The 12,635-nt window shown below is 30.9% G+C and overlaps 2 protein-coding genes across 2 annotated transcripts; both read left to right on the top strand.

Moving 5' to 3' along the window:
• The first annotated feature begins 1,827 nt into the window (after positions 1-1,827).
• On the top strand, positions 1,828-5,250 carry LOC120067393 (blue copper protein 1a-like). The gene is given in 5 exon segments (XM_039018961.1): positions 1,828-2,004; positions 3,788-3,938; positions 4,862-4,894; positions 4,897-4,956; positions 4,959-5,250. Coding segments are annotated over 5 exon segments (702 nt in total). The 3' UTR covers positions 5,240-5,250.
• Positions 5,251-6,977: 1,727 nt separating this feature from the next.
• Positions 6,978-9,348, top strand: LOC120067392 (blue copper protein 1b-like). Its single transcript, XM_039018960.1, has 2 exons — positions 6,978-7,140; positions 8,798-9,348. The coding sequence occupies exons 1-2, from the start codon at positions 6,978-6,980 to the stop codon at positions 9,346-9,348; spliced, it is 714 nt and encodes a 237-aa protein (XP_038874888.1).
• Positions 9,349-12,635: the final 3,287 nt, after the last annotated feature.

The raw sequence follows: 12,635 nt of genomic DNA, 5'->3' as shown, positions 1-12,635 counted from the left end.
CACACATAGTTGGACTATGTTGTATTGTTCATTAGAAGAATCAGTGGTACTTAAGGAGTGAGATGTAACTATAGGGGCAAAACGGTAAATTGGCCCAACTGTACTTATGAGTATCTGTGAAGGATCATCGTACTCATGATTGGTTATATTCGATGGACACAGAAATATATCTGTGGTAAGAAGAGTTCAACTGTTGGTCTTTAATGGAATGTCTGTTAGTTGATGGATGGTGGATCTCATGGCTAAAGAGTTTAGTCAGCTATTCATGTACTGTTGGAGCTTCGAGCCACAGGTCCATTGGGTCCCCTAGGTAGCTTGGATAAAGTCGAGAATCAGTGTTTGGGTCAGTTTGAAATGTTCAAATTGACAAGAGGGAGTTCGATTATATATGATATAATTGGACTAGTTAATTATATATGATATAATTGACTAAATGTATGAGATACATTAATTATGGAGGAAATTAGATATAAATATGATTTATATCAAGTGGAGGAGAAATTACTATAGTAGATATGTGATATCAAACTATAGGGTAAGATTATAATATGATTATATTCATTAATTATTAAATTGGTTCATTATGAGATAATTGGCCGTTTTATTCTCCTCAATCGTGCATTAGTGAGAGCAGCTGCATTCGGTTATGGTAACCGATGAATAAAATAAAAATAGTTTTCATTTGGTAAAAGAGTTCGAAAATTCGCAATCGGTGTGAAAACGTAAATGATCGCCTAGCTTGAAAGCCTATACGATAGTTTTTCATCGTCTAAACGATCACACACCAGTGTCTAAACGATCGCACGCCTGTCCCTAAACGATTGCTTAGCTTTCCTAAACGATCGCATAGCGTGCCACATTTTCTAAACGATCGTCTACCTTTTATTAAACGATCGCTTAGTAAAACCTACACGATCGTGTAGTTTCATCTAAACGATAAGCACCCTTGCTATACGATAGCTCTTTCTCTCCCACTTGTTATCGTCTACACGATCTGTCTTTCCTCCTACTTCTACCAAATTCACCAAAGACCACACTTTGGACTCTCACTCTAAGAATACCAAGGGCTCCAACTGGTGGTGTCGTCCCCACTGTTTATTTATTCGTGACTATTCGTGTTGCTGCCGTTCGTGTAGACGATCGTGCTGTCGCAGCCGATTGATTTGCTGGGCGATACAACGTGTAGAGGTTCTTCCGCTGCTTTGAGTTCGACATTTGAAGAAATTCTTCAACTGGTATGAGAACTCTTTCCCTTGTGTTTTATTGTTCGAAGCATGCCCTTAATTAGTGTTAATTTGTATAACTATCTATTAGAATGTGTATGTTGTATTCCAGTCACAATGAAATCGGAAAGATCCAAATGCGCTCATGGATACTCTTCGTTAAGAGTTCCTTCATGACTATAGATTTGATCAAAACTTATTTTCCCTATGTCGAGAACATTTTACTTTTCTAATTTTGAACTACCCTCCACACTTTGTTCTTGACTTCACTGAACACCTGACTCTTGTTTCGTCTGTTGATGGAAAGAAGCCCAAGATAAAGCCCAAAGGACTCCATATAATTAATTCTGAGATAGGAGCTAATCTCCTGAAATATATTTTGGCTGATGTTTCTACTAGTTATGAGTGTTGATTTGTTCCTGTTAATGCATTGCCCCAACGCCATTTGGCACTCTTGCAAAATATTCTTTATAGCAAAACACTCCTACATCGAGTCTTTGAAAAAGAAAACACTATCATCAGCAAAGAACAGGTGAGATACTATAGGACAACTTTTATTTAATTGAATACCAGAGATGAAAGAGTTAGCAACTTCCTTGTCAAGATGCATGGAGAGCCTTTCAACATGCACAAGAAAAAGATACGGGGAGAGAGGTACCCCTTATCTCAGACCTCTAGATGCCCAAAACCTCCCTCTAGGCACTCCATTAAGAAGCACCTCAAAGTTGGCCAACTCGATACATTTCATGACAAGAAAATCCAACAATGGTTGAAATCCAAGGTCCTCATTACCTCCCTAAAATATCTCCATTCAAATCTGTCATAAGCTTTGCTAATGTCAATTTTCAAAGCTATCCACCCTTATTTTCCTCTTCTCTTTTCTCTAATGGCATGAAAATACTCAAAGTTGATAAGAACATTATTTGTGATGTAGCGACCAGGAATAAAAGCTAATTGAAAAGGAGAAATAACTAAGTCTAGAATCTGCTTAAGGTGATTGGCAAGCACCTTTGTAATGATCTTATAAATCACATTGCACAAGCTAATGAGCCTAAAATCAGTCATAGACTTTGGATCTTTGCATTTCGGAATAAGGGAAATGTATGTGGCATTGATCAATTAAATCAAACTTTAACAGCACATGCATATGCATATTTGATTAAATCAAACTTTAACACCACATGCATATACATATTTGATTAAATCTAACTTTAACAGCACATGCATATTTGTGTTGATAGACGATTTTGGACCTTGTACACTTCTTAATTGAGCACATTTAAAAAATTTGAGCTTAAATTATAAGTATAGTTTTTAAACCCTTCAAATTATGTCTAATGAATAGGGTTGGTAAAAATCCTATAGGGTTAGATCTCTGCAGGTACCCGCTCCGATCAGAGCAGGGAATTTTTAGTTTGATCGGGATGAAGTCAAATCGGGACCCAAAACGGGTCCCTAAACCCGGATGGGGTGAGGATGGGGAGGGTATCCTTGCTCCGTCCTGACTCCGACCCCGACCTTGCGTCGAATATTTAAATTTTTTTTTTTAATACATATACTTGTATATATATATAACAGTTAAGCTACTGTTTTTTTTTTTTTTTAAATTTCATTTCATAGTTTAATTAATTTTAACCTTTTATTAAATTTTTAAAAAAAGAAATATTAAAATATTTTGTTATTCTTAACTTAAATAGATAAAACAATAATAATACAATTTATTACCAACAAAATGTACCATTTTAACGTAAATATAAAAATGATTAATTTTAAATAAAAAATAACTAAAAATAAAAAATAAAAGATGGTGAATTTTTTCCGCGGGATTCTCCGATCCGACCTCGACTCCTCAAAACGAGGAATGGGGCAGAGACATGGATTAAAAATCTTCACAGGGATGAGAACGGGAAATGCATCCCCAGCCCTACCCCACTCCACCCATTACTAACCCTACTAATGAGCCCTAAAAAAGTGTAGAAGGTCCATAGTCCAGTGAATGATTGTGGTCTAAGATCTCACATTGGTATGTACGGTATGCTATGTCCAACAACTTATTGATTAAGTTAATTAGAACTTAGATGAAAGTGGCATCGAGTTGAGCTAGGTATATTAATAGGAATCGTCATCATTCTATTTATATGTTTCCTTTTTTAATATACCTGTCAGAATCTGCTAGAATCAAAGCGAGATAGAGAAGATTGTTACAGACTTCACTCATTTTTTACTAATTGATAACACACATTTAGCAACAAACTTACACTTGTTGTACATCTATATACACTTTCAGCCACAAGCTAACCATGTCGTCGTAAATGAAATAATATAGCTTCATCACAAATTCATGATAATTGAATTAAATAATTAAACAAAATAGTTGTCATTTCAGTAATAAAGCTAATAGACGTTTAGAACAATGGCCTGGCATGTCATTATATTTGTCATCTTCTTCATTCAGATCAGCCGGCAATTAATAAATCCATAACTATTCCCTTCATATTTATAAATAGAGATGTCGTCAAAACGACCCACATTAATTAACACCGGAAAAACGCCGTTGTCGGGAGGTGATCTTGGCGGTGGCTGCCATTTCAGCCATTGTAATACCTTGTGTTTTGGCAAAGGATTATGTAGTTGGTGATGATAAGGGTTGGACCATCAACTTTGACTACGATGCTTGGGCTCAGGGGAAGCTCTTCTTCGTTGGGGATTCACTCAGTAAGCCATCTAACACCAAACACAAATTATCTCTAATAATTCTTTTAACATTAAATTTTTTATTTAATACTCCCTTTACATTTTAAAATCATCAATATTAATAGCATTTTGAATAACTTTCAAGTCATTTTTTATAATTTAGAAATCTATTAGTTTATATATCTATGCAACTCAAATCTAAGAGTTGGGAGACACTCGATGGGTAATTTTGTTAGGAAAACCTCACACTCTACTATCATAAGATTAAACAAAAACTAATTGAGAAATGTGAAGAAAACAACAAAATTAGAAAACCCAATAATTTTTACGTGGAAAACTCCAAAACTAGATATAAACCACGACCCACATGAAAAAAAATGAATTTAACTAGTTCTAGCACAATCAAACTTAAAAATGTTACTAATGGAGACAATTTGAAATACTGTAATGGAGAATCAAACCTCCAATATCTAGAGAAAAAAGTTATGTCAATCATCGTCGAGCAAGACTCACTTTAGTGTTGACACCATATTTAATTATTTTTATTTCAATCATAGTATTCATGCTCGAAAAGTGATTATTAATATTCTTTTAAAAAAAATGACAACACAAGTAATCAATGTTTTAATTTTACAAAAATGTGAAAAAAAATATCAATGTCCACATATTTTTATTAGATTTTGTTAATTGAAAATTTAACCTAGAATGAAGTCAGAACTATCTGTTTCGAAAATATTATTTTCATTAATTCAAGTTACAGTTTGCAAAAACATATTGATGGAGGGTTCCAAAGAAATAAAGTATCCACCTTTGAAATAAAGACAATAGTTGCAACAGAGTTTTAGATCTAAGTCCATGGCCATTGAATGGGCCGTATGTCAATCTTTTATTGAGGGCTGCACCCAATTTTTTTCGGTATATTAATATATTCTTTCCACCCACAGTATTCAACTACGGGCCAGAGCAAGGTAGGCACAATGTAACGGCACAGCCTTCAAAGAGTGCGCACCGCCGGCCGGCGTTAAGCCGTTGACGACCAACATGACCGAATTCTGTTGAAAACAGCGGGAAGAAAATGGTATATCTGCGGCGTCAGCCTCCACTGTACTGCCGGACAGAGGCTCGCCATTACGGTATTGGAGCAGGGAGCAGGTGTTCCTTCTCCGTCTCCGTCGCCTCTTCCGACACCGCCGGCTCCACTTCCAACCAACTCAACCAATGCACCGCCACCAGCACCATCGGCCGCTACAAAAGCAGCTGTTTCCGGCATCGTCATGGCGTTTACTGTTCTGGCTGGGATATTATATATGATCAAGGCTTGAAAAAATTGTGTTTTTTTTCAACTTCCTCCTCTAATTTTATTTAGATTTTTCCGATGTGTTTTGGGGTAGTTGGAAAAATAAAAGATAATTATGGTCATTGTTGTAACTCAATTTGATTTCTTTGATATGAATATTTATATGTGATGAAAACTATGATTCTATTGATGCCCCTTGAAAATAAAAGGATCCATGTTTCTCTTTTTAATTTTAATGTAATTTATAATGAAATATTTTTATGTTAAATTCTCTTTTTAAAATGTTATGCGTTTTTGGTAGGATTTGTCTTCGATCTATTTTTTCTGTGATAACGTGATTCATTGTTATGCATTATAATTTATAGTCTCAATTAATTACATATAACTAAAATGAATATAATTCAATTGACGTATATAATTTTTAATGACTAAGAAGTTTTTTTTTTTATTTTTTTTTTATTTTTTTTATAGATCCCTCACTCCCTATTATATTGAAAAAAAATCTCAAAACACATTTATAAACAACATTCATTCCCACTTTCCTCTTATATGTATGTTTGTATATGTATATATGTACATATACATATATGTATGTATGTAGGTACATACTTACATATATATATATATATATATATATATATATATCTTGACAACTATAGAAAGCAAAAAAACGTAAGCACTAGAGAAATTGACAAAAGATAAATTAAGAAGTATAGTAAAGTTAAAAAAATTTTATATAGCACACTCCTCTAAAATCTAAATTTTAAGATTAAAATAGTAGATAACGTAAATAATATACATTCAAATACAAACTAAAATAGTGAATTAACATTTTTCTTTCAAGAATGTAACAATTAAAATCAAGGGAAGTTATAGCTAATCTTTTTAACTGTTAATTAAAAAAAATTAATTTTCACTCTGAACTTTCATTTTCTACCAAAAACTTGGATAAATAATATTTTCGTTAAACTTGAAACTTGATAACTCTTTTCATAATTTTTTTTTTAAAAAAATGTGAGTAAAATACAATAGTCAAACCCAAAATATTATCGAATATTGTATAGTATAAAAAAAATTGCAAATATAGTAGAATTTAGATCAACTCTCAAAGTCCATCAGTGATAAATCATATCATTAAGAAGAGTCCACTGGTGATAGACCATATTACTAATAGAAGTTTATTAACAATATATATAATTTATCACTAATAGATTTTACTACATTTACAATGATGTAAAAATGATACATTTAACTATTAATTTTAAAAGCGGTATCATTGTAATTACCCTTTATCAAATTAATGAATTACATTCTGTTTTGTTAAGAAGTAAAAATTAATGCATACATTTTTCTTGGTCAAGTTTAGATAAAATTTGAATTTTTTTTTCATTCTTTTAGACTAAAAATTCAAATCTTCCGTCGATAATGAAGAGGGTACAGCAGCTGGACCATGGTTGGCATAAAATTAACAAAATGTTAACATCCTTTGGTATGAACACACATAAGATGGCACAAAAAAAAACCATATAATATAAACCTTGTTCCAATGGAATAATATGTTAACCCTAATTTATTATAACCAAAAACAAGCTTCAATGAAGTTAAATTGACACTTGTTTAATAAGCTGGCCTTCCATATAACTAGTCCAAAACCGAAACTCATTTTTATTTATTGTCGCAGTCCATGGCCGGATTGGGCTCAACAAATTGTCTCTATAAATACCCAACGAACCAAGATGGCCTCACATAAGTGGTTTCCCAAAATGGCCAACTTCTCTCATATCTTCCTTCTCCTCTTCACATTTTTGGTTCCTAAAGCTTTAGCAATAACCAATTATACGGTCGGAGATAAGAGTGGTTGGACCACTGGAGTTGACTTCTCGTCTTGGACTATTGGCAAAACCTTCTTTGTTGGCGATAATCTCAGTAAACTCTTATACTTGTTGTTTTTCTTTTTCACTTTTTAGAGTACGATAATGGTAGGATGAAAAATTGAAACTTCAATCCAAAAAGACGAGTGCATACCAATATATCAACTTTTGCTCAATTGTTAGTTTGATTTGTTCTTGATTATGTTTTGCAAATTTTGAAAAGAGGAAGAAATGAATTTTTAGCTATGAACTTGACCAGTTGTATCAAATTTGGTCATAAAATATCAGTTTCATCCAGCTAAACTCTAGATTTGGAGTTTATCTCAATGCTCAGAAAATGTATATAAAGTAATTAATATTATTTCAAAAGTATTCTCTTAAAAGTACCTCTATTTTTTTTAGAATTAAATGATTTATATGTATTTGTGTATAAGAATCAAATATTTATATATATATATATATATTAGTTTTTTTAGTAGAAGTAGGTTGATTTGAAGTCTCTAAATTGAAAAGTTGTAGATGTCTTTAAATTTCAAGTTATGTTCATGTTCAAAATATAGCTAATTAATTATCACACAATAATTGATGCCTAGGTTAATCCATTTCTATATGTTCCCTTCAATCACAAAGAAAAAAAATATTAAATTTTTTATTAAAAAAATTGATCACAATATCACATGACAATTTATGATTGAGTATTTAAGTGAGAAGTACAAAGATAAATGGAAATTGACATGTATCTGAATATTTTTCTTAATTATCTCTCTAAACAACAATTTCTTTGTTATGTACTTATGTTTTCCACTTTTTTACAAAATGTTTTCAAAATTCAAGTTAATTTTTGAAACTTAAACGAGTAATTTCTTAAAACTTATATATATAATTTTTTAAATTTAGCTTAGATAAGAGTTCAAAGGTTTTCTTAAAAAAAATGTCAATTAACCTAATTAAGATGTAGGTCTCATATATCCTTTAGTATCTTGTTAAAAAAAAAAAAAATCAAACATTTACATGAGAAATATGAAAATGGTGAGAAAACAATGAATAATTTTAAAAACCACAGTGTTGCCAAAACATAACATAAATTTTAAAACACCAATGTGATACGCTGAAAGTTGAGATTAAATTACAAGTTTAGTTCTTGAAATTTAAAATTTGTATTTATTTGATCTCTAAATTTTAAAAAGCATCTAATAAATTCTAGAACTTTAAAGTTTGTATCAATTTAATCTCATAACCTAAAAAACTATCTTTAATAAAGAATTTAGAGAGAATGAGTTCAATCCAACTACTTATTTGTAAGGTCAAGCGAGTTATCCCATGATATTAATAGCACTCTACGTAAGCTGACCTAGACATTCACAAATTGAAAAAAAAAAAAATTAAATAGATTAAATATCTAATAGATCATTTACTTTTAATTTTGTATCCAAATGGTTCTTCTTACATTAAAAAAATGCTAAAAGTTTAATTGTTCTAATATATATAAAAATAATGGTTAACTTTATGTTTAATGAAACTCTAAACTTTAAATTTTGTATCTAGTACATTCCTAAATTTAACACACATATATATCTGAGATGTCAATATCTGAGATGTCAATGTCGAATTAGACACAAAGTTAAAAATCAAAATACTAATAGAATACAAAATTAATTTCTGTTTTAAGAACAAAATTAAGATTTTAATTTTTTTTTTTTTTTTAATGGTAGTATTCAAGTATGAGAAAGGGAAGCACAACGTCTTAGACGTGGACGTCTCCTCGTTCTCGCAGTGCACTACGCCAAAAGACAAGCAGCCAATGGTTACCGGAAACGATGTCGTTTTATTGACTACTCCCGGAATCAAATGGTTCATTTGTACCATTGCCGACCACTGTAACTCCGGCCAAAAGCTTGTCATTTCAGTGGAGTCGACCCCGCCGCCCATCCCCACACAGGCTCCTCCAACGCCGCCCGCCGACGGACAGGATCCTCCACCGCCGTCGTCTCTTCCACCGGCGATCTCCCCCTCTCTGCCGCCACCGCCACCGCCGCCACCCGCCTCTCCTCCTTCAATGCCACCGCCTGGTCGGAACCAAACTGCCCCACGTCTACCAATCGCTCCAACTCCAACCGTAAACATCCCACCATTGGAATCCCCTGTTTCAAGCCCCACCGCTGCTGCTCCGCCGCCGTCCGGAGCTGCCGCGAAATCCACTGTTTCCGGCTATCTTGGGTTTTTGGCAGTGGCGATTGGCGTTCTTGCTGGGATTATGATATAATCATGCATCGACATTTTGAACATTAGTCACTTTTACCAAGCTTTAATTTTACTGTTTTATGATTTGTTTTTTATATATATAATTTATAACTATGTCAATAAATTTGACTTTGTCAACTTTTTTCTAATCGGTTGCAGTTTATTATTCCAAGCGTAAAATTTATAGCTTATTTAAGTACATAAAGAAAAAATTTAAAAAGATTATAATTAACATATTAAATATTTTTTTTTGTAATATTGTTTAACCTAAATAGTTAATAGTTGTAACTATTGGAAGAAAAAAAAGACAAATTAAGAATTTATGAAATTTTAAAAGGTGAAAGACATGATTTTTCGTTCAAACATATCTTCACTATTAGATATTAATGTTTCATATCTATGATTCAATATTTCATACCTATGATTTAAATCACGTTCATACATGAGATATATCCCTTCGACCTAAATAGTTGTAACATGACTTAGAATGTAACTGTTCATCCAAACATATTTTCACTGTTAGATTGTAATTTTTCACATATGGTCTACATCACACTCATATAAAAAAGATATACCATTTTGATCCAAATAATTGTAACCGAGATCAATGGGCACACCTCTTCATTCAAACATGTTTCTATCTTTAGATCATGATGTTTCATATCTATGATTTAGATTACACTCATACATAAAAGAGTATAACAATTTGTATGTAACCACTTTGATTCAAAGGGTTGTGATGAAGAACAAGATATAAATTATGAAAATTTTGAAGGCAGAATGGAGATGTAAAAATTCCTTTTTTTTTATAGCTCCTTTTGTATATGGTATAGATTAGGATAAAAATGAAAATGATAAGTTTAGTTTTGTGTACCAAATTCCATAATTTTAAAAAATAACTGATGTATTAAATATAAATTTGCATAATTTTCAATTTTGTTTAAAGTTTAAGGAGATACTATACTTCTTTTTTAAGTTTAGAGATCATAGACACTAACTTTAAAAGTTCACTATAATTGTATTTTAATTATAAAAATATTAATGGATCAATTGTAAAAGTAAGTTATATTTGAATATAGGGCAGTAGAAATTCTCCTTTAATGATGGTGGTTTCGATGTTTTTTTTTTTAAATAGATTATAGGAGTTTTAGAAAGAAAATTCTAGTAAATACAATTTTATTTTTAGATAATTACAATAGTTAGCATTTTTAGGGATAATAATCAGGTGTATAACAATATTTTTTAAAAAAATTAAAATATAGCAAAATCTTTCACGAATAGACTCTTACCAGCTATATAGTCTATCGCTGATAGACTTCTACCAATAATATGGTTATATTTAGGTCTAGTTGCTATATTTGTAAGTGTCCTTTTTATTTATTATTATTATTGATAAATGCATAATTGATTGAAAGTATATATCTAAACTAGTTTAAGTTATGTATGCTCAGGTTGATAATCTAATAAATTACGGCCAACAACTTGAATATGATTTAAGTGTAGGTATCTTCCTTATATTTCATAGGGTTAGAAGCTTCATTTATAAAGTAAAATATGTAGGGAGTGTGATTGAATAGAGGAAGATCATATCAATAGAATAGACTAGGAGAAGAACAATAACAATGAAAAAAAGGAGAAGAATAACACCAACAATTTTATGTGGAAAACATTTTTTGCATAAATAAAAACATATATTTTTTTTATTCTATACCCATTTGTAATTTTTATAAAAAAATTTACAGAAAATTGTAAGAAAAAATAAAATGCAATAAAAATTGAAACAATTTAAAATTATAAATTCAAATTTATTAATTGAAAATTAGAGAATATTTTCTTTTTTATTTTCTTTATTTACTGCTAGTTTTATAAAGATTAATTTTATGTATTTACAGCTATTCTTTATGTAAATAAAAACATTTTCTTTTTATTCTATACCTATTTGCAATTTTTTTTATTTTAAAGAAAAATGTAAGACAAAATAAATTGAAATAAAAATTGAACGAATTTAATATTATAAATGGAATTATAATTTGAAATTTATAAATTAAAAATTAAAATAAACCTCAAACTATTTACAAGAAATCAAAATCCACAAAGACAAAAGTCCCCAACAATGTCAATATACAAGTGAAAAAAATACAAAACCACATAATACTACAAATATTCACCAAGTCAAGCAACAAACAATAGACTATAACAAAGATTACTCCGAACGTAAAACGTATGAACCTTAAACTAGTTACGAAAGGTATGTTCAATTAGTTTGGGCCCTACATGCAAGAAAAAGAAGTATAGTTAGACCAATAGGTAGGTCAATACGACTGAAGTAGAAATAAAATATACTAGAACATACCTTATGTTCAGAGTGAATAGAGGTCGAGATAGTCCACATGTAGGGGGGCATAAAATAGATGTTGCCTAATAAAAACATAAAACGTTAATGGAAAATCTTACATGGAATATAAGGAAGGAAGGAAGCATAACTTGTGTAGGGCAATCATTCATTTGTTAGCGACCTTATATGAATGGAATAAGGTTGAAGTTAGAGGTGGAGGAAGGAAACAAAATATATCGCCACAGCCAAACTACGTATATGAGAATGTAAAATAGTTTAAGATAAAGTTGGAAAAAAAAAAAAAGTTAAAGCAGGGACCTACCAACACATTGTATCAAAGGAGGCTGTGGAGAAGTCTAAAAAATTATGAGGAATTCAGGTAAATAGAAGATACAATAAGGATTGTTGGTGAGGAGAGTTAGGTACATTTAACTGCACCTAATCTCAATAAGTTCAAATAGTGACTTCATTAAACCCATAATAAAGAGAATCAACTCAAATATAAATAAAGTAAGTAATGATCAGGTCAATATTAATTGGGTGGTTAACCATAAAATAAATCTGCTGAAAATGGACATATATATAACATAATATCTCAGACATAAATGGACATAAGAATAAAGGATTTGGTATAACTCTTTCATTGAAACAAATCCGATTTCAAACAAACAAAATAAATAGTCGCAAAACTTGTAAAATTGAAGTTCAATTTAAATGTGCGAAAATTAGATTTAGTTGAATATTGAAAACATTTTCAATGGAACAAAAAATATATATATATATTGATCAAATGAAAAACACCAAACAAATTGAATATGTATGGAGGAAGAAATTACAAAGCAGTCCACAAAACATAAGGAAAAATAGAGATGCATAATTTTTTAATCTAATTATTGAAATGAATTAAAATTAAATCGAAGTCATATTGAAAAACTAGAGTGCAGAATTCTGGAACAAATCATCATCGGCCTCAA

The sequence above is a fragment of the Benincasa hispida genome, chromosome 12, assembly GCF_009727055.1.
Source record: "Benincasa hispida cultivar B227 chromosome 12, ASM972705v1, whole genome shotgun sequence".
Taxonomy (NCBI): Eukaryota; Viridiplantae; Streptophyta; class Magnoliopsida; order Cucurbitales; family Cucurbitaceae; genus Benincasa; species Benincasa hispida.
This window is presented reverse-complemented; position numbering and strand designations above follow the sequence as displayed.